The following is a 23,956-nucleotide window of genomic DNA, read 5'->3' on the forward strand; positions in this document are numbered from 1 at the left end:
AATAGGCCATCATACCGGTCTGCTGATCATGGCACCCATCTTGTGTGGTACAGGAGACTGCCTGCTAGGTAATACTGAAGCAGTTTAGTGTGGATGTGTTTTCACCAGCTTTATACTTGTCATTTTACTTGCTCGCTCAAATGGTTCATCATCAAAAATGGCATGGATTCTTACAGAGAGCTGCCCTTTCATCTGTTTGCTATATTCAAACGTCATTAGATGCTAGCCTAATACCAAAAAATGGGATGTAAAACCAGAAATGGGATAACTCTTAAGACTAATAGGTTGTCTAAAATAAAAGTGAATTAGTGAGTTTCATAATTCAACATTTTTTTTCTTTGATTGCACCCCCAAACAAGTTTCTATCTTGATGAACCACTTTGTTTTCTGTTTTCCAGTTACTTTGCAACCCTTCTGTTTTAAGAACTTAATTGAGTGATAACAGACTGACAGAATGGTGGTCTCCAATTCATAACCCAGGTCTGTATGAACCAGGCCAGTGTTGGAAGACTAATGCTTGCTAATCACTACAGAACCAATGTGTGGTAGTGGGGATCAACTCCCACTACTTATTAAATGCTCCCAAAGGCATGCATCTCAAAGTGCCTCTGACAACCAAGTCCAGCTCCTGGTCTTCACGTGTGACTGAGCTCCTAAGTCCAGCAGAACCATTTCTACTGACACAAGCAGCAAAGGCTGGCTACTGCCATCTTAAAACCGGTCTCTCTGAGCAGATGGGGCCATGGCTGACCACTCATCTAAGCTCTGATCTCAAACCTCTGCTGCCTTGTGACTATACCCACTCATGGGGAAGGCTTCTGGAGTAAACCTTGAGGAAAAATCCAGAGCTGGAGTCCCTAAGGCAGTCCTACGTTAAGTTCATCGCTGACTGGCAACTCCTGCAATGCCATTGTTGGCAAACTGTATTGGTCTCTGCCGTTCCTTTAGATTCATCAGCTGTGCAAGGGGGAACCTGCTGAAAGGGCAATAGCTTACCCTCCATAATGTACTGGCTTGGCTTGCATGTCCATTGACAGTGTAGACAGCTAGGACACAACATCCATGGTCGACCAACAACCCAGAAACAGCCTCTAGTGATGCCTAAAGTGTCAGTAATAACCATTCAATTGGAAATGAGATTATTATCTAAGTAAATTAAGAACGATGTTCAATTAAAAAAGGCTTAATTATTTCCAAGCAGTAAGGCAAGCCTATGGACTGGGAGAATTCAGGATATTATGACAGATCACGATAATAAGCGAGAAACAGAATATGTGAATATGAAATAGCACATTGAAAACTTGAAGAACTGTTCCAACCACCAATGATGTAAAATTGAACAGAATACCAAAAATAATAAGAAAATATATACTGTATGATAGGAAACAGATTAGAATTTCTAATATGAACGTTTCAGCAACCCAGGTTCGATCTTGACTTCCAATGCTGTCTGTTGCAGAGTTTGCATGTTCTCCCTGGGGCTCCACTTTCCTCCACTTCAAAAAGATACGAAGTTGGTAAGTTAATTGCCCTCTGAAAATGTGTTCCTCGTCTGTAAATAATGGTGAAATCCAGGCGGGGATGATGGGAAGAATAAAGCGAGATTAGTGTAATATTAGTATCAATAGGGACGTGATGATCAACACTGACAGGGTAGGTAAAATTTCTTCAGACTGCCAAACCTTGGTTTGGGGTTTCTGTTGCCAGAAAAGTGATGAACATTTAGGACATAGGAAGAGAAATCTTTTCATTGTAAATTGTTGGAACTGCAGGCTCAGGGTCAGTTGCCAGGTCTTGAAGTCGGAGGCCCATGATCAGCAAGTCCTCGGTCGGAGCCCAGAGGTTGGTGAGGTCAGAGATCGAAGCCTCTAGGTCAGTGGGTCCAGAGGTCAGAAGTTTGATGCCAAGGAGTCTAGGGCCACAAAACATGGAGGTCAGAAGCCCAGAGGCAGTCTGTCCTGGGGCTTGGAGGTCTGTCTCTGACTGTGTGGTGGGCAGGGTGAGAAGAGGTTTTGTTTTGTTGCTTGTTGCGTGTTGTTCTGCTGAACATGGTGGGCATGCTACGTATGTTGGCACCAGAATGCGTGGCGACACTTCTAAGCTGCTCCCAGCACTTCCTCGGATTGTGTTGGTCGTTAACGCAAACAACGGATTTCACTGTCTGCTTCGATGGATATGTGATAAATAAATACATCTAATTTTAATTCAACCCAAGGTTTGCAACCATTTAGATTTCTTCACCCTGAAGGTTTGCAGATGGTCTATAGTCACTATAGTCTATAGTCGTCGAGCTTTTGAGTCCAAAAGGAATCCTGAGGAATCCTACGGGGATGCAGTGGGAAGGTAAACTGCATGAATCCAGATCAAACAAAGTGATAGATCAGGCTCAGGAGACCAAAACAAAACTGTTCCTCTCTGTCTGAGATCACATAATGCAGTACTGATGAGAGACTGAACCCAGGAGCGTAAACTGGTCCTTTTGCATAATAATCTGAGCAACCAAAATCTTCAGTGCTGCTGGCTGCAATGCTCGTCCCCCATCCTATCCTTATCATTTCAATGTTTTGTTCTCTCCAGAAACCTTCTGGCCCTGGTTACAGTAAAGATCCAAAAACAAAATGACCTATCGTTTTAGAATAAGCAACAGAAAATTGCACTGTAACACCATGGCATTTCACAAAACAGATGGCTGAAGGCCATTTTTATGGATTTCAATTTTTGCTTTTTAGGATTTGGTTACATCATCAAAATAAATTTAAAAAAATAAATACCCATTAGATTCTTAAAAGATAAATGTAGATGTCAGGAACTCTGACTGCTTGCCAGCAATCAGAAGAGCTACCTTACACTTCAGACGATCTGAGTTCAGTCCTGGTCCTGGTCTGCGACTTAATGCTCCGGTTTTGCCCCCACCCCCACATCCCAAAGGCAGACAGATTGGTGACTATAAATTGCTCCCAGTTTGTAGGCGAGTAATAGGTGGGGAATATAAGAGGATATGAAAATAATTGACCACTGTGGACTGGAATGAAGGACTGCTTCTGTCACTCTAACTCAACCCACCACAGATATTGATAACTGTACTAAACAAAAAGCAGGTACAATCAATATTGAATTGTATAATCCAATGAAACGACTTTATGTTTTCCACACAATGATACAATCAAATGTAATCAAAACACAGTTAAATATACATTCAAAACTCCTTATCTGGAATAACACAACTGAAATTGCAGATGTCAATAGAATGACAGTGTTGATATCAGGTTAAAAGACTGCCTGCCATACATCTATGCAAAATCTGTAATGTAGCTCAGATCTCTATTTATTCCATTCAGGCATGTGTCCCAAAGCACAAGGCAACTGGCTGAAGACAGTCTCACACCATTTCTGTTTGTCTATAGCTATTGGGTGACTGTAACTGACAGCAAGGCAAAGGTTTTAAAGGCACCCAAGGAACATTAGAAATCAAATATAAAAAACAAGTAATTTCCAAGGAGTACCCATTGTCCTTCACTAATTCAATACAAGTATAGATGCAGCTCAGTTTTCCCTGGCAAGTAAATTGCCCGGAAGTAAACAATGAGATATGCTTTAACTTTGGAGTGCCAATGATATTTTTCAAACACAAGAAAAACTGCAGATACTGGAAATCCAAGCAACATACACAAAACGCTGGAGGACCTCAGCAGGTCTGGCAGCATCTATGGAAAAGAGTAAACAGTCTACATTTTGGGCGGGGACCCTTCTTCAGGACTGGACAAAGAAGAGAAGTCAAAGTGAGAAAGTGGGGGGAGGGAAAGAAGAAGTACAAGGGGATAGGTGAGACTGGGAGGGGGAAGGGTGGTGAAGAGCTGGGAAGTTGATTGGTGAAAGAGGAAAGGGCTGGAGGAGGGGGAAATCTAATAGGAGAGTGTAGAAGACTATGAAAGAAAGGGTAGGGGAGGAGCATCAGAGGGAGGTGATGGGCAGGTAAGGAGATAAGGTGAGAAAATGGGAAACAGTAAGGGGGGGGGCAACTACTGTAAGTTTGAGAAATCAACGTTCATGCCATCAGGTTAGAGGCTACCCAGACGGAATACAAGGTGTTGCTCCTCCGACTTGCGTGTGGCCCCACCACGGCAGTAGAGGAGGCCATGGAATGACATGTCACAATTATATTTTTCCTGGTATACAGCACGTTTGGAAATCTCAGGATAAAATGTGAGCTAACAAAACTCCTATGATCCCACTTTACTTTCACCTCATCAATGTTTCGAATATAAACATTGCATCTCTCCACAAAAATTTTTGACCAGCTTCAATAAATCCAGTGCTAAATCAAATGTCTTTTTTTCAGTTGCTGAATTGAATAATGCAGTAGTCACAGCATTTACTTTTGGAATAGTTGTATGTAAATGGGAATTTAAGCAGAGCTTTCTTTGGTGAATCATATCGAACCACCAGCAGTACGTATAAATGTCTAAAGTATTATACATACAGTATGCCACATTTTGAGGATATATATTTATTATTTAAATCTAGGACTAAGCTAAGTCACAAAGCTAATCTTTCTTGTGGCTGGTTATCAGTAGGGCACGTCTCCAGTGGATAAACTGTGGTAGTTAGGATAATAGTTGTTAACAGTGTAAAGCAAAGTGTCAGCCAGAATCACTAACATGATTTTCTACATGGCCCATGCTCCTCTTAACTATTTTCACCTCTGACAGGCGAATCAGTCAATTCAGTTATCATTTGATTCCAAAAGTGAAGTTAATCATCTGGTTCACTCATATACAGGTGCCCTAGCTTGTTAAGTCTGGTGACTCTTTTTAAGGTGTCACACTTTCAGAATGAGCTCATGGTCTCAGAGACAGGTCGAGGAGATTTATCTATAAGGCCCCATTTTACAGAGTTCAGTTTTGTAGATGATAAAACCAGGGCTATTTTCCTTAAAACAGTTAAGAATAAGACGGCATTAATATTCTGAATTACAAAAAACTGTAAAGAGGAAATATTTTGAGTGACTGAACTGTTGTAATTAGAAGACAAAAATTTAAGGCAATTAACTAAAGAATCAGGCTCAATGTGAGCGGAAATTATGTGAAGCGCGGCATCTCAAAGAACAATGGAGTGACATGCAATAACAATCCGATGATAATAGCAATGGTAGTTCAATAGTAAAAGAAAAGGGCCAGGAGGCCAATGGGTAATGGGTACAAGGTAGTAAATTGATTAAAAATAAATATTAGCTCCTTGTCTATAAGCAGAGGATGCTCTTACATATCAACATCATTCCATATGTTGTAGCATTAGTTCAAGATCTAGATATGGGAATCCCTTATTATTGTACAACATATTAAGTAAATAATAGCTTTCTGGCTCTTGATATTTTTTTCCAGTTTTATGTTTTATAGAGTGTCATGCCTACTAAATAGGAGTGGTGTCTTTCAGAACCTGCTGCAGCTAAATCTGAGTAGCCGCAAGGAGAAGCACTCTAACGTACCTTATTTTTGCAATGTCTTTTGGCTTGGAACATAAACCAGTTCTAGAATTCTTTGAATCTTTATCCTTTTGCTTTGCTTTGCCTTTGCCTGACTTCCTTTCTTCCTTTCGAGCAGACCCAGTGGACAAACAGGATGGGTTTACGACTCTGGGAATATTCTGCTCCCCACGGGCCTTTGCTTTGGCGATTGCTTCTGATATGATCCGATTGGCCTTCTCTTGCTTATTCTGCATGTCCTTATTTTTCTGCTTGTTTCCCGTCATCAGCTGTGCATTCTGTAGTTTGACAAACTGCTTTGCTTGTGGACTAGAACCATCAACAGTGGTCTGGGAGGAAGGTGGCTGCAAAATAACACAAATAAAATGTTATGGATAATTCAGAGAAACCTTTACTGTTCAATGCATTTAGATGCAATTTGCATTATCCTGTGGCTCCACACAATATAAAAAATATCCACAGAAAATAATAACTGTATTATCTACAATTACTTTCTGCAATATAGCTTGTTTAGTTTTATTTGTTTTCCTCTTCAGGAAAACTTAGCACAATGATCTATGGTATAGGTGTATGGGAATAAAATATACCTGTGCTAAGTGCTTCTCAAGCTTGTCCAAATGGCCATACATACTACAAAACATTAAGAGGGCTACAACATCTAAAACGCACACTATCAACATCCTCAGTGTTGCAGCCTTGATTATCCAGCATCAAGTGGCATGGAGACATACCATGTGCATATGCCTGATGTGCTCCTTTTTTATGCCATGGACCCCTAACCATTAACCAAGGGGTCTGTGGACTCCAGGTTGGGAACCCTTGTTGTAGAGGTGATCCCATGATAAATATCAAGAGATCACTGAATGGGTGACAGAAGTATACCACCAAGAGGGCTATGTTGGAGGGAAGGGTTAGATCAGGGATGGCCAACCAATGGCGCAAGCGCCTAAAGTGGCGCATTGCACCACAGTGATAATAAAAAAAGTAAGCCGACTCATGCAAAAAGTATTAACCAAAAACTGATCTGTAGAAGAAAAAATCTATAACAGGAATTCAAGTAGCTTAGAGCTAGAAATAGGTTTTACTGAGAATAAATCTAAAACTTAGCAATTACTTTTTGTGATTTTATTATTTCATGCACATCTTTTAGCGAATGTTATCTACTTTCACATTAATCTGTTTTCAATTTTTAAAAAAATGTTCAATGAGTCAAACTAAGAAAGAAGGACTTTTGTTCTGCAGTCGTTCCATAACCGTTCACACGTTTGATGCTTGTTTGATCCTGACGCACCAGACATCTGCACCAGCGGTGCGTCGCAGGTTTTTGCCAGTCAGTTTACAATTGACACTTGTGAGCTATGGAGTTGTGCTTTGCTCATCCTTTGTGAACATTTGCATTTTGTACTTTTTCGAAAATTAAACCTTGTTTTTACATTCAGTTACCCACCAGAGTGCAAAAGAAAAGCAGAAAGTGATAGTAAGTGTGAATTCAATGAACAGTGGGAAATGAGTTCTTATTTATAGCGGGTCCGTCAGGAAAACCGTTGCACATTGTTTGTGAAAACACTTTCTCACATAATAGAAGACATGATCTTAATAGACACTATAAAACACAACATCAGACTGAAATAGATGGAAAACTGAAGCTAGTGCTTGGGTCTGAGTTACAGAAAGAATATGTGATTAAGAAAAAGGAAGAAATCAAAAGAAGACAAAATATATTTGTTAGAAGTCTCATTAAGATAAGTAATGTTTATCTTGTTTTTATATTAAATCAATATATCATGTAAAAATGCTGAATATGTCTATATTAACATATTTTACAAGAATTGAATGGGGGTAAAAGAGTTGTATGGCGCATCTGAACTCGTGCATGAAAAAATTGACGCATGGAATGTAAAAGGTTGGCCACCCCCGCGTCAGATTGACCTTTTTGAGAGATATTGAGGTTCTGGTTAAGAAAAAGGAGGTGCATAGCAGGTATAGGCAGGCAGGAACAAATGAGGTACTTGAGGAGTATAAGAAATGCTAGGAAGCACTCAAGAAAGAAATCAAGAGGGTGAAAAGAAGACATGAGTTTGCTCTAACAGACAAGGTGAAGAAGAATCCTAAGGACTTCCACAATATATTAAAAGTAAAGGATTGCAAAGGACAAATTCGGTCCTCTAGAAGATTAGAGTGGTAATATATGTATGGAGCCGAAAGAGATGGGGGAGGGCTTAAATGGATATTTTGCATTTGTATTTACTCGAGACACGGACAGAAAGCCTATGGACGTGAGGCAAAGCAGCATTATCTTCTTGGCCTCTATACAGGTTACAGAGAAGGTCCTTGCTGTCTTGATGCAAATTAAGGTGGATAAATCCCTTGGCCTGACAGTATGTCCCCTCAGACCCTGTGGGAGGCTACAGCAGAAACTGCAGGGGCCCGAGCAGTGATATTTAAAACATCTTTGCCTCAGCTGAGGTCCCAGAGGATTGAAGGATAGCTAATGTTGTTCCACTATTTTAGATAGGCTCAAAGAATAAGCCAGGAAATTAAAGGCTGGTGAGCTTGACATCAGCAGTGGAAAAGTTCTTGGAAGGTATTCTCAGGGACCTGATATAGAAGGATTTGGACAGATAGGAACTGATTAGGGATAGTCAGCATGGCTTTGTGCATGGTACGTCATGCCTTACTAATCTTATAGGAGTCAACAGGAAAGTTGATGAAGGCAAGATGATGGATGTTGTCAACATGGACTTTAGCAAGGCCTCTGGCAATGTCCCATGTGGGAGGTTGGTTGAGAAGGTTCAGTTGCTTGGCATTCAAGATGAAGTAGCAAGAGGGTTGTTGTAGATGGCTGCTTCTGGCTGGAGGCCTGTGACCATCAGTGCACTGCAAGGTTCATTGCTATTTGTCATCTATATCAATGATCTATATAATGTATGAACCAGGAGGTTCATCATCTGCTGAGGGTTAGATCTGTGGTATTTAAGTCTGGTGATCCAGGTCTATTCAAGAAAACCAGGTGTGACTTGCGGAGGGCTATTTCAAGAGCTAAGGAATAATTCCAAGTGAGGTTGTAGATGACATTGGATGCACGTCAACTCTGGCAAGGTTTGCAGGGCATTACTTCCTACAAAGTGAAACCCAAAAGCATGAATGGCAGAGATGCTTCACTACAAGACGAGCTCAACGCCTTCTATGATCACTTTGAAAGGGAGAATATAACTATAATTGTGAAGTTTCATGCTGCACCCATGACCCTATGATCTCTGTTTTGGCCAATGTCTTTCAAGAGGGTGAACCCTTGCAAGGTGACAGGCCCCAACAGAGTATCTGGTAAGATTCTGAAAACTTGTGCCAACCAACTGGCAAGTGTAATCAAGGACATTTTCAACCTCTCACTGCTACAGATGGAAGTTCCCAGCCGCTTCAACGGGGCAACAATTATATGAGTGCTGAAGAAGAGCAGTGTGCTGCCTTAATGACTATTGTACAGTAGTACTCACATCCACAGTGATGAAGTGCTTTGAGAGGTTAGTCATGGCTAGACTCAACTCCTGCCTCAGCAAAGACCTGGACCCACTGCAATTTGCATAACGCCACAATCAGTCTATGGCAGACACAATCTCAATGGCTTTTCATATGGCCTTAAATCACCTGGACAATACAAATAACTATGTCAAGATAAAATTCGTTGACAATAGCTCTGCGTTTAACACCATCGTTCTCACAGTCCTCATCAATAAGCATCAAAACCTAGGCCTCTGTACTTCCTGTCCAATTGGATCTGCAACTTCCTAACTGGAAGACCACAAGGAGATGGTGGTGGACTTTAGGAGATCTAGGCCTCATATGGAGCCAGTGATCATTAATGGAGAATGTGTGGAGCAGGTTAAGACCTACAAGTATCTGGGAGTACAGTTAGACGAGAAGCTAGACTGGACTGCCAACACAGATGCCTTGTGCAGGAAGGCACAGAGTCGACTGTACTTCCTAAGAAGGTTGGCGTCATTCAATGTCTGTAGTGAGATGCTGAACATGTTCTATAGGTCAGTTGTGGAGAGCGCCCTCTTCTTTGTGGTGGCGTGTTGGGGAGGAAGTATTAAGAAGAGGGACGCCTCACGTCTTAATAAGCTGGTAAGGAAGGCGGGCTCTGTCGTGGGCAAAGTACTGGAGGGTTTAACATCGGTAGCTGAGCGAAGGGCGCTGAGTAGGCTACGGTCAATTATGGATAACTCTGAACATCCTCTACATAGCACCATCCAGAGACAGAGAAGCAGTTTCAGCGACAGGTTACTATCGATGCAATGCTCCTCAGACAGGATGAAGAGGTCAATACTCCCCAATGCCATTAGGCTTTACAATTCTACCGCCAGGACTTAAGAACTTTTTAAAAGCTATTATTAATGCTTTTTGAGATAGTGATTTAGATGTATATCATATTTTTTACTGAGTTAAGTATTGTATGTAATTAGTTTTGCTACAACAAGTGTATGGGACATTGGAAAAAAGTTGAATTTCCCCATGGGGATGAATAAAGTATCTATCTATCTATCTATCTATCTGTGATAATTGGTGATAATATCTTCTCCTCACTAACGGTCAACACTTCCACACCTCAAAGATGTGTACTCAGCCCACTGCTCTTCTCTCTATACCCATGACTGTGTGGCTAGGTATAGCTCAAATGCCATCTATAAATTTGCTGATGATACAGCCACTGTCGGTAGTATCTCAGATGGAGACGAGAGGGGGTATTGGAGTGAGATATACCAACTTGTGGAGTGGAGTCACAGCAACAACCTTGCACTCAATGTCAGTGAGACCAAAGAGCTGACTATAGACTTCAGGGTGGGTAAGACAAGGGATACAAACCTATCCTCATAGAGGGATCAGACGAGGAGACAGTGAGCAATTTCAAGTTCCTAGATGTCAAGATCTCTGAGGATCTAACCTGGTCCCAACATATCCATGCAGCTATAAGGAAGGCAGAACGGCAGCTAAGTTTCATTAGGAGTTTGAGGAGATTTAGTTTGTACCTAAAACACTCACAAAACTCTACAGATGTATTATGGTGAGCATTCTGACTGGCTGCATCACTATTTAGTATGGGGGAGGGAGGGGTACTGCAAGGAATCAAAAGAAGCTACAAAAAATGTTAATTTAGACAGCTCTAATATGGGTACCAGCCTCCGTGTTAACCAAGATATCTTCAAGGAGGCACAGAAGCTGAAATGCACACACTTAGTGATTCAGGAACAGCTTCTTCCCCTCTGCTATCTGATTTCTGAATGGACATTGAACCCATGAGCATACCTCAATTTTTTAATATTATTTGTTTTTGTACTATTTTAAATTAACTATTTAATATATATAGTCTAAATATATACAGTGTCTATAAAATGTATTTGCCAAATTAAACTAGATTTAATTCGGGTTGTTTAGACCCTGATCAACAGCAAAAGACTCTTTCATATCAAAGTGAAAACAGATCTCTATAAAGTGAATTAAATTCATTACAAATATAAAACACAAAATAATTGATTGCATAAGTATTCACCCCCCTCCCTTAATATGACATACCAAATCATCAATGGTGACTAGCGGGGTGCCTCAGGGATCTGTACTGGGTCCAATGTTGTTTGACATATACATTAATGATCTGGATGATGGGGTGGTAAATTGGATTAGTAAGTATGCAGATGATACTAAGGTAGGTGGCAGTGTGGATAATGAAGTAGGTTTTCAAAGCTTGCAGAGAGATTTAGGCCAGTTAGAAGAGCGGGCTGAACGATGGCAGATGGAGTTTAATGCTGATAAATGTGAGGTGCTACATTTTGGTAGGAATAATCCAAATAGGACATACATGATAAATGGTAGGGCATTGAAGAATGCGGTAGAACAGAGTGATCTAGGAATAAAAGTGCATAGTTCCCTGAAGGTGGAATCTCATGTGGATAGGGTGGTGAAAAAAGCTTTTGGTATGCTGGCCTTTATAAATCAGAGCATTGAGTATAGGAGTTAGGATGTAATGTTAAAATTGTACAAGGCATTGGTAAGGCCAAATTTGGACTATTGTGTACAGTTCTGGTCACCAAATTATAGGAAAGATGTCAACAAAATAGAGAGAGTACAGAGAAAATTTACCAGAATGTTACCTGGGTTTCAGCACTTAAGTTATAGGGAAAGGCTGAACAAATTAGGTCTTTATTCTTTGGAGTGTAGAAGGTTGAGGGGGGACTTGATAGAGGTATTTAAAACAATGAGGGGGATAGATCGAGTTGACGTGGATAGGCTTTATCCATTGAGAGTAGGGGAGATTCAAACAAGAGGTCATGATTTGAGAATTGGGGGCAAAAGTTTAAGGGTAGCACGAGGGGGAATTTCTTTACTCAGAGAGTGGTAGCTGTGTGGAATAAGCTTCCAGTAGAAGTGGTAGAGGCAGGTTCGGTATTGTCATTTAAAGTAAAATTGGATAGGTATATGGACAGGAAAGGAATGGAGGGTTATGGGCTGAGTGCGGGTCAGTGGGACTAGGTGAGAGTTAGCGTTCGGCACGGACTAGAAGGGCCGAGATGGCCTGTTTCCGTGCTGTAATTGTTATATGGTTATATGGTGTAGCCAACTGGCTATAAAAGTCAAATAGTTAGTTAAATGGAGATCAGCTTTTGGAGACCTACATACAGTCAAGGTGTTTCAATTGACTGTAGTAAAAGTACACCTGTACCTGGAAGGTCCAACTGCTGGTAAGTCAGTATCCTGGCAAAAACTACACCATGAAGACACAAGAATACTCCAAGCAACTCCATGAAAATATTATTGAAAAGCACAGGTCAGGAGATGGATACAAGAAAATTTCCAAGTCACTAAATATCCCTTGGGGTACAGTTAAGTCAGTCATCAAGAAATGAACAGAATATGGCACAGCTGTAAATCTGCCTAGAGCACCAAGAGACCAATGACAACTCTGAAGAAGTTACAAGTTTCCGTGGCTGAGATGGGAGAGACTGTGCATACAACAACTATTGCCCAGGTGCTTCACTGGTCACAGCTTTATGGAGAGCGGCAAAGAGAGCCTCTGAAGTCAGCTGGAGGAAGGTTCTATGGTCTGATGAAACCAAAATTGAGCTTTTTAGCCATCAGACTAAATGCAATGTTTGGCATAAGCCAAACTTTGCACATCATCAAAAACACACCATCTCTACCACGAAGCATAGAGGTAGCTGCATCATGCTGTAGGGATGCTTCACTGCAGCAGGCCTTGGGAGGCTTGTGAAGGTAGAGGGTAAAATGAATGTAGCAAAATGGAGGGAAATCCTGGAAGAAAACCTGATGCAGTCTGCAAGTGAACTACGACTTGGGAGATTTGTTTTCCAGCAAGACGATGACCTCAAGCATAAAGCCAAAGCTACACAGGAATGGCTTAGAAACAACAAAGTTAATGTTCTGGAGTTGCCAAGTCTGAGTCCAGACCTCAATGCAATTGAGAATTTGTGGCTGGACTTGACAAGAGGTGTTCACTCACGTTTCCTATGCAATCGAACAGAGCTTGAGCAGTTTTGTAAAGAAGAATGGGGGAAAATTACAGTGTCCAGATGTGCATTGCTGAGACCTATCCACACAGACTCTAGGCTGTAATTGTTGCCAAAGGTGCACCTACTAAATTACTGACTTGATTGGGGGGGTGGCGAGTAATTATGGAATCAATTATTTCGTGTTTAATAATTGTAATAAATTTAGACCAATTTGCAGAAAATTTGTTTTCACTTTGACACAAAAGGGTCCTTTCTGTTGATCAGTGTCAAAAAGCCTAATTAAATCCACTGTGATTCAATGTTGTAAAACAATAAAACCTGAAAACTTCCAAGGGTGGTGAATATTTTTTATAGGCACTGTACTTACTGTAATTCATTTATTTGTTTCTATATTATCATGTTTTGCATTGTACAGCTGCCGCTAAGTTAACAAATTTCACAACACATGACGGTGATAATAAACCTGATTCTGATTCAGATTATGTGGTAAACCGGATCAGCACATTTGCAGATGACATCAAGATTGGGGTGTAGTGGATCGCGAGAAAGACTATCAAAGATTGCAGCGCGACCTGGACCAGCTGGTGAAATGGGCTGAAAAATAGCAGATGGAATTTAATGCAAACAAGTGTAAGGTGTGACCAACCTGGGCAGGTCTTAGACCGTGAGCAGTAGGGCACAGAGGAGTGCAGTAGAACAAAGGGATCTTCACAAACCAAAGTATTGAGTATAGAAGATGGGACGTTATGTTGAAGTTGCATTAAGACATTGGTGAGGACTAATTTGAAGTATTATGTCCAGTTTTTGTCAGCTACTTACAGGAAAGATGTAAATAAGACTGAAAGAGGGCAGAGAAGATTTACAAGCATGTTATGTCATGAGGACCAGAGCTATTGGAAAAGGGTGAAGAGGTTAAGACCTTATTCCCTAGAATGTACAAGATCGAGGGAAGATTTGATAAGAAGTACACAGAGTTTTGGGGGGTATAGATAGGGTAAATGCAAGCAGGCTTTTTCCACTGAGATTGGGTGAGACAAGAGCTATAAGTCATGGGTTAAGGGTGAAAGTTAAAATGATTAAGGGGAACATGAAGAGGACCTTTCTCACTCAGAGGGTGATGAGTGTGTGGAATGAGCTGTCAGTGGAAGTGGTGGATGCAGTGTCTATTTCAACACTTAAGAGAAATTTGTACAGGTACATGGATTCAAGGGGTATGGAGGTCTATGGTCAATGAACTTAAACAGATTAATGGTTCAGCATAGACTAGATGGGCTGACGGGCCTCCTTCTGTGACTAGTAGATTAAAAAGTTGGCACAACATTGTGTGCCAAAGGGCCGGTGTAGTGCTAGAGTGCTCTGTATGTTCTATCAGGCTACCCAGAGGAAGCTTTAACAGAGAATGAGTGGTCATCATTGTCTCCTCTGGCTATAGATAAATGTTTGAAGTGTCACATAATGGAATGAAAGTGACTGGGATGGAATCCTGCCAATCCTTCTAACACTACCTGCCAATGTATCACTGCCTCATCAGTCACCTGAAAAGCCATAGAAACATGAAAGTGATCTCCTTCAATCTGTGGGATCAACAAGATAAAGCCAAACTTCTTACAGATTTCATTCCCACAAAAGAGCAAAGATTGCTTATTGTGCAGAAATGTATACAATTGTCACTTCAATATAAACTGAAAGTCTTTGACAACAGAGTGTAGAAGCTTTAAACTATATAGAGTTATAAAAAGATTGTCAATGGAGAACGATAGCAGTGAATGGATTTCACAGTAGGCACACTTCAGTTATGAAATGAAAAAATACAAAGCAATGTCCTTTGTAAATAAAGAACTTGTAGGAATAGTGGAGGTCTTAAGAGAGTTAAAGGGTCCATATGCAAGAATGATTATGAAGCAGAACAACTACACACTACAAAGGATTGCCTGCCTTTATGTACTGGATTATACGCAAATAGAAGTTACACTATACCAAGACAACGTTTGGTTAGACCACATCTAGAGAGCATCTCCAGGTACTACACCTTAACTTTGGAGATGGTACAGTTTAGAAATACCAGAGAATCAGCAGTTTTAATTTAATAAGAATGATCTTACAAAGCAGGGGTTATACAAGAGTCCAAAAGTCAAGGCTTTCACTGAGGGTAACTTAAAGGGTATATGAAAAAAACTACTTCCATTTGTTATGCACATAGGACTACAAATATTATATAACATCCCCATAGTGAATTAGGAAAAGATGAATACATCAAGTTAGGTCACAAAAGAAAATATGATTACACTTAAGAATGGATCTTAAAGGAGCCAATCTCATTCCAAACTTCCATAAATTAGGCAATTCCTTGATAGCCTGACAGGTTGTAGGCTGGAGGCATGACTTTCCAACAATTTTCCTACTCATAGAACTGGAGCATTTAGTCAGCCAAACTCAATATTAGGTATTACAGTATAGAACACAGAACAGATCAGATCAGGATGCAACTTAAAACAGGAATGTCCTGAAATGCAACTTTGTCCTAGAGACCATGACAATTCTAAAGCCATTGGTTGACAACTGCATCCACAATCAGTTCCAAGTAACAGGGAATCTGAATATAAAGAAGTCATCATAGCTTTTAGCAACTTGGCATTTAAGTAAAATTTTAGACACAAAATACCAATTAAATTGTTAGGTTTTGTTAAATGTCAGACATTACACAATAGTAGAAAGATTTTCTTCTATTTGCCATTTGAAGTGATAGCAATGACGAATGCATTATTCGGGTTTTTACAGATCTTTGCTAAAGAAGAAATTTCTCCCAAAGTAGCAAAGACAAATCAAAACACTCCAATGTACTGTAAAACTGACGGCATGATAGTTAAAACTGAGTGCCATTTAAACAGGTTAAATCATAAGAGAGGTTGCGGCTCTACAAAATTACAAACACGCTAGATTGTATTTTCCCAAGCCCTAGATTTTCTGATTACCATGCACAATTACAGAATAAATAAGAATAAAATGATGGTAACAAATAAATCCTCAAACTAAAGAGTAAATTTCTGCCATAGGACCATACACAATACTGACTTCAGTCCACATTTAAACTGAAAGAACAAAGGATCTAAAAGTAGATCTGAATACGTGACCAAAGCCCCTCAGTTCGGCATCAACAATATTTTTAGGTCAGCTTAGCTACAGGCAAAGACATGAACTGAATAAAGCTGTCATCGTTGTAACAAGCTGTACATTACATGCAATCATAGAAAAGCTAAAAGGAACCTCTTTTAAAACATGTATGTGTTTGATTCCCCAGTATAACTGCAATTTTTTTCACTCCATTCATTGTCTGCCTACTAAACAGGCATAAAGCAATGGCCTTATTCTCAGAGGTTTAAACAAACAAGCTGTTTATATCATTACTGCACCAATTTTGAGATATGTTAAGGACACCGCATTTACCCACTGCACCCTTCCAGGATTCTGAATAGCTTCCCGTTTAAATAGAGCAGTAAGATATATCTTAGCATGTCTGTATTTCTCACCCAGAAATGAGCTGCTGACTACAGCAAAGTAAATTGCCACCAGGCATTTCCAAACAGATTTTCAGGCCAATGCCAGTGCACTCCACTGGATAATATTTCTGCTCATGCTTCATCAGCCTAACAGCAGCGCTGCAGCACTGGTAGGCAGAGGCAATCAAACAGCTTTCAAACATTGTGAACAAATGCCACCTTTAGGTCTGAGCTAACAAATAACACAAAGCTAAAGAAAGCTGCAGCAGCTAAGATGGCGTTGCATTGCGACTCAGTCACCAGCCAGTAGAAAAGAAGGTTATGCAATCCCATTAGCCTTTAGTCCAAACCCCTCCTCCCACTTATTCAGTCTTTCACTTACCCTTCCTCTAGACCTCCTCACAGAAGCCATCTTTTCATTCAACAAAGCCTAGCCCTCCGCTGTTTCACCTCCGGCTTTGCTCCTGAGGAAGGCATTGAAATGAAAACTGCTAAATGCCCTACTTAGTGTGCTGCAGTAAAGGTACACACTTTGCTTCACAAAAACACATTATGATTTTATCAGCATTTGTCCTCCCTGTGAGTCAATATTGCCAAACATAGAATCACTGGACAATCCAGACAAGGTAGTGCAGCACACGATCCAGTTTGCACATGAGAACATGTGAATATCTAATTAATAGAGGCTTGTAAATCTCGTCTCCAATAAAGCTAAGTAAAATTATGCACCAAAGCATGAAAATGCATCTGCTTGAATAGAAATGTCGTTCAATAACTGTCGACGCTCCGCTCACTTGGACCAGTAGATGGTGCTGCCCATTGTTACTTTGTTAGGTTTTAATGTTAAACCCCCACTTCCAACCTGCATCCCCTCCCCCCTACATCCCCCCCCCCCCCCCCCCCCCCCCCCGCCCCATCCATAGGACTGCTTGCATCTGCATCTCAGGCTTCTTATCGTAATGGCTCAATTGTTTTTCCCGTAAGCATATACTTGTTCTCATTTTTATGGTGACTATTCAGAGATAAAGAACAAGATATTTGGAAGAAAATATATTTTAATAGAACACCAGCAATGAAATCAGCTGCAGACAGAAAAATTAACTGATTTTTTTTCTTTTGCATATTTTTATTTTTGAAACATTCAAATTTAGACAGCAAACCAGGAGAAATCTGCATCTAAGAGAAAATACATAATGATGTCACAAAATTTTGCTTGACAGTGATTAGGTTAAGTAACAGGGCATCAGACTATTCGGGCCAGCCAGTCCATGCTAGAACTTATAAGCCTGCTGAGCATTCTTCCATCTTCCTCACTTAAATCTGTCAGAGTAATCCTGTACTCCCTTCTCCCCCGTATACTTGTCCAGCCTTTCATCAATATTATTCGCCTCAAACATACCCTGTTTAGTTTTGAATAAAGAGCAATTCATACAATATCAAATAATGCATTGGATGTTGTTTAACATTGGCTCAGGTTTTTTCTTTAAGTTCAGTTCATCTTGCTGAACATCAGTCCTGTCAACAGTACAGATACATAACAGTAAAAAGTGACAAATATTAAAAAGTTAGGACTGCTGCCTAGTTTTAGCAAAAACTGACAGCTAAGGAAATACAAAAACAATGGAAAGCCCATGTCTATTTCATGCTATGAACATGTGGTGAGAAAGATATTATTTAGTTAGACTAGGCAAGAACAGAATTTAGATGTGGTTTCTCCTGTCTACAGAGCAAAAAAGTCACAAGTTAGGTTATTCTAATCACACACAGTACCAGAGTTGTGACTGACTGTCAGGAGGTTGGGGCAGAAATGGTAAAATACAGGGTCCTTGTGTGTTTTATGCCTACATAGATTCTCTGAGGGAAACAAGTGCTAATCATCACCAAGTGAAACCAAAATCAAATCACTTCTACAGATTGTCTCACTGTCAAGATTAATGCAAAATATTGAGGCCTCTGAGTGGATGAATGAGCTGTGCAGAATTGGTACTGTGATCATTGGCATCTCCTGGGAGAGAAGGCGGCAAAACAAACATTTGCACGAAAAACAAGATCAAAATAGTAGGCGATTTTAACTTTCCACATATTGACTGGGACTTCAACACTGTAAAAGTACTGGATGCTATAAGAGTTCACCAAATGTGTTCAGGAAAGTTTCCCTAATCAATATATCGAAGTTTCAACTACAGAAAGTGTGATAGTGGAACTCCTATTAGAGAATGAGACAGAAGTGTGTGTAGGGAACAGTACTGATCTAGTGATCACAAGTCCATTAATTTCAAGATAATTATGAGAAAGGATAGGACTGGTTCTTGTTTTAAAAGTTCCAATTGGAGAAAGGCCAATTTTGACGGCATCAGAAAGGATCTGGCAAGTATAGATTGTGACCGGCTGGTTTCTGGCAAAAGGATGCTTGGTAGATGGGAAGCCTTCAAAGGTAAACTTTTGAGATTAGAGCTTGTATGTTCCCATTAGAATAAAAGGCAAGGCTAACGGGCTTAGGAATCTTGTTCTTTGAGAGATGCCGAGGCCCTGGTTAAGGAGGAGGAGGTGTACAGCACATATTGGCAGCGAGAAACAATGAAGTGCTTGAAGAGAATAAGAAATGCAAGAGAACTCTTAAGAGGGAAATTAAGATGGATAAAAGAAGGCACGAGCTGCTCAAGCAGAAATGGTGAAAGAGAATCTCAAAGATACATTTAAAGCAAAAGTAGAACAAGGAACAAAATCAGTCCACCTGAAGATCAACTTTGCCATCTAAACATGGAACCAAAAGAGATGGGGGAAGATCTTAAATCACTTTTTTTTTTGCATCTGTATTCACTCAGGAAATGGGACACAGATTTTGGGGAACTGAGGCAAAACAGAATAAGGTCATGGACCATATTACAGCAGAGGATATGCTTGCTGTCTCAAGGAAAATAAATCCACAAGGCCTAGCAAGGTGTCCCATCCTTAGACTATGCCAGAGACTAGTGCAAAATTTGTAGGGGCCCTAGCAGAGGTATCTAAAACATCTTTAGCCTTGGGTGAGGTGCCGGAGGACTGGAGGATAGCTAATGTTGAATCAAGAAAGACTCCAAGAATAAACTGGAAATTATAGGCTGGTGAGTCTGACGCCAGTACTGGGTAAAATATTAGAAGGTATTCTAAGGGACTAGATATAGAAGTATTTGGATAGACAGTGCCTGATTAGAAATAGTCAACGTGGCTTTGTGAATGGGAGGTCATGTGCAACCATTCTTATAGTTTTTCAAGGAAGTTACCAGAAATTTGATGAAGGAAAGGCAGTGGATGTTGTCAACATGAATTTCAGTAAGGCCTTTGACAAAGTCCCTCATGAGAGTCCAGTCAAGAAGGTCCAGCCACTTGGCATTCAGAATGGGGTAGTAAGTTAGATCAGACATTGGCTTCAGGGAGAACCCAGAGAGTGATTACAGATGGTTGCCTCTCTGACTGGAGGTCGTGACGAGTGGTGTGCTGCAAGGATCGGTTTTGGGTCTTTTGTTGTTTGTCATCTATATCAATGACCTGAATGATAACATGTAAACTGGATCAGCAAATTTGGGGTGTAGTGGGTAGCGAGGAAGACTATCAAAGCTTGCAGCAGGACTTCACCCAGCTGGAAAAATGAGCTGAAAATGGCAGATGGAATTTAATGCAGACAAGTGTGAGGTGTTGCACCTTAAAAGGACAAAACAGGGTAGGAGTGTGGTAGAACAGAGGAATCTGGGAATATAGATCCTTAATTCCTTGAAAGTGGCGTCACAAGTAGAAAGGGTCGTAAGAGAAGTTTTAGCACACTGGCCTTCATAAATCGAAGTATTGAGTACTGGAGGTGGATGTTATATTGAAGTTATACAAGACCTGGTGAGGCCTAATTTGGAGTATTGTGGGTAGTTTTGGTCACCAGGAAAGGTATCAATAAGATTGAAAGAGTACAGAAGAAATTTACAAGTATGTTACTGGGGCTTGAGGAACTGAGTTATAGGGAAAGGTTGAATAGGCTAGGACTTTATTCCCTGAAACGTTGGAGAATGAGGGGAAATTTGATGGAGGTAAACAAAACTATGAGAGGTATAGATAGGGTAAATGCAAGCAAGTTTTTTTTCCCCACTGAGGTTGGGTGAAACTAAAACTGGAGTACACAGATTAAGGGTGAAAGGTGAAAGATGAAAGGGGAACCTGAGGGTAGTGCCAGTGTAGAACGAGCCACCAGTGGAAATGTTGGGTGTGGGTTTGATTTCAGCACTTGAAGAGAAATTTGGATAAGTGTATGGATGTATGGGTAGAGTGCTATGGTCCAGGTGCAGGTCGATGGGACTAGGCAGAATACCAGCTTGGTATAGAGTAGATGGGCCAAAGGGCCTGCTTCTGTATTGCAGAAGAAAAAGAAACTGGACAGAAAAAGGGGCATAAAGGTCGCACTGCTAAACGAAGATCCTAGCATTAAGTGGTTAAAAGAAAGTAGCACATCCAAGTTCTGGGAAAAGGAGAAAAAGATATTAAGGAGAGAGAGTCTTACAATGTGAGAATGGTTATGATTCAAGTCCCAATACCATCTGACTATAGTTCACAAGTAGGTTTCCAGAAGATAAATCATTTGAACCAGTGCTCAGTTCTCACAAAGCACGACAACTAGATCAGTATGCCAAGAGATCAAACGACATCAAACTGCCAGCTAAAGATTAGCTCTCCTTGTCTGGCGGCCTGCAAAACATAACACACACTACAAGTGACTCATTGTAAACAACTCTCAGAATATCATGAGCACAGAATGTGCATCAGCGCTGCTGCTCAAGTGCAAGGCCATATCGGCTCAATCACCTGAGGGACATGACTGCCTAACCTTATAACAGGTTGTCGCTTGTAACTGTGCACTCTAAAACCTAAAGCCAAATACAAAAATAATTTTAAAAAGCAGGATCAGAATTTGATCGCTTAAGTCAATTTTTTATACTCTCCTTATAAAAGTAAGAACGTAATTCCTTCCCCCAAAGGGTTAAAGCTGAGGATATTTTAGAGAGGCTGTATTTGTTTAGTATGTTTTCCATTCAGCTCAGGTGATGATCCAGACATATGGATTAAAATGAAAGTATTTTGAGATGAAACTCAAATGAGAAAGAAAAATGGTACAAGAACTATGTAACTGAGAAATAGGCATCTGACAAAATACCTCAATCACAAAATTTAAAAAAATGTTGGAACTGCTGAAAAACTAAATCATCTATTTAATATTCTTCCTTTCTCTGAAACCTCACAGAATGCAGTAACTGCTTGTCTGGATAATGTTCCAGTGGCCCACTCCAGACTTTTAACATTGCTGGTTTGTTACCAGTTGCTCAGAGATATTAGCAAAGTAAACCAAATGCACTCTCATAAGTACCCTCTTGCAGCATTCACCTTTCTGGAAACAAAACTGTAAATATTTGCTAGATTGGGTTTAAAGATCAAAAGAGAAAAGGGAAAATAAAGAAGAAATGAGCTGCACCATAATGCATGAAGATGCGCTGCGGCACTCTGCAGGTGACAGGTGTAATTGTACAACAAGGACAATGACTGGCAGATTCCTCACAATTTAACATCAGGAATTCCAAAGTTTTCCAAGACTAGCTATGCCAAGTCCTTGCCAAAGACTCCACCCCTTCTCCTGCTGTTCGTTTAGGCCGGCTCACATCCAGACAGTTTCAAACTTCACACTCTATTCATAAAAGAGAGTGCTGGTTGATGGGGGTGGGTGGACTTCAGGATCCGGACAGCAAAGAAAAATGTACAGAAGCAGAATCACAAAAAACTACTGCAAATAGTCAACTGTTATTCCAGCTCAGATGCAAAATCATTAGTAGCTCAAGGAATCTATCCATTAAAAAGTCTGAAACTATAGCCCACCAGTTCTCTGGTTAATGGATGAATAACATTTTGTGTTTATATCCTTTAGACTAGATCGAATAGTTTGAGGTCAATAGGAGGGTCAAAAAGAGCAATGCATTTGATTCTACATGCATTTTGGCAAGACTTTTGGTACGAGGAGTATAGGGAATAGGTGGAGAAACATTTGCTCTAAGGTCTGGCACTCACTGCCTGAATGGGAGATATGGAGTAGAAACCCTGATTTCAATTTAAGAAAGTATTTGTATATGTCGTTTAAGAGTCACGATTTGCAGGGACATAGTCCCGATGTTGGAAGAGGGACTGAGAGTGGATAGCACTTTTTTCAGCGTGCAGAGATACAAATGAGCTGAATGCCTCCTTCTGGAATGCAATATATTTTAGGATTCCAAAACACCTCAGAAACATTATCAAACACGGACTGGTATTGACTTATATAGGGAAACTTGAGAGGCATAAAAGACTACAAACGCCAGAACTTGGAGCAAAAAAAAAACAGCTGGAGCAATATTTGTGGAGGCAAAAAGTAGTTGATGTTTCGCGCTGAGACTCTGCATCAGGAGTTGATGTGCAGAACAGTGATAGCTCCCATCAAAGAGATGAGGAAGGAGGGCAAGACAGGAGCTCCAGGAACTAAGTAGAACAAGGCAAGGAGGGACTGATGGGCAGATGGAGTCAAGTGAGAAAGGGGGATGGGTGGAATCAAGATTCAATGGATGGTGGATGACAGGTAGAGGCAAATGAGGAAAAAAATAAATGGGAGACAATTGGGGGCAACAGGTAGACACAGAAGTTGCAGATGCTGGAATCTGATAAGCAAGAAGACAGGTGGAACCAGATAAAGGAGAACAAGTAAGGACAAGTAACAAAAAACTTGATCAAAGAAAACTGAAAAGGCAAAATCTACAGAGGAAGGAATTCAAGAGGCCAGGCAGCAAAAAGCAGCTAATAGAACAATGATGCTGAGGACTAGGACAGAGAGTGCATGTTGTCCCAGAATAGGGCGTCAGCTGGAGAAATTTAGCGAAAAATATTGTGGAGAGAAATGCCAATGAAATATTCAAAGAACAAGGGTGAGAATTTAAGATGGTCAACAGCCAATTTGGATCAGGTATGACGGCAGACAGGATTTGGTGCAGCTTCATGTGACTCTCTGCTTCAAGGCAAACAAAGTCAATAATACACTCCGACATGAAAACAGAAAAAACTGGAGTGACCTACAGCATCTGAAGTGAGAAAAATAACATCTACGTTTCAGATAATAAAAAACTATCTTTCTCTGCAAAAATGCTGCTTGACCTGAATGATTTCAGTACAGTATTTTCTATTCACATATCAGATTTTCACTATCTGCAATTTTTTTTTCTTTTTGAGACCCCTCTCGCAAAATTTAAAATCGCATCACAATGGTGGTGATGATGATGACGATCTTGTAGGCTATCTGTATGTAAAAATACTTTTCTGCCTTCCCTGCTAGGAAAGAAAGGTAAAGAACACACTGATATAAAAATGAACACATATAGTACATGGAAGAACACTGAAAACTAATTATTCACTGTAGTTGAAAA

General features: G+C 40.4%; 1 protein-coding gene across 11 annotated transcripts in view; it reads right to left on the reverse strand.

Moving 5' to 3' along the window:
• Positions 1-23,956, reverse strand: part of chd9 (chromodomain helicase DNA binding protein 9) — a 268,861-nt gene that overhangs the window by 101,046 nt on the left and 143,859 nt on the right. For 9 of the 11 annotated variants that reach the window (XM_073070009.1, XM_073070007.1, XM_073070008.1 and 6 more), the window contains one exon: positions 5,486-5,826. In XM_073070009.1, coding sequence (XP_072926110.1) covers positions 5,486-5,826 — 341 coding nt within the window. Of the gene's footprint in view, positions 1-5,485; positions 5,827-16,532; positions 16,710-16,884; positions 17,202-23,956 lie in introns of those variants that run through there. The other 2 variants (XM_073070015.1, XM_073070016.1) reach the window with 2 other exon arrangements.

This window comes from Hemitrygon akajei, chromosome 17 (assembly GCF_048418815.1).
Source record: "Hemitrygon akajei chromosome 17, sHemAka1.3, whole genome shotgun sequence".
Lineage (NCBI taxonomy): Eukaryota > Metazoa > Chordata > Chondrichthyes > Myliobatiformes > Dasyatidae > Hemitrygon > Hemitrygon akajei.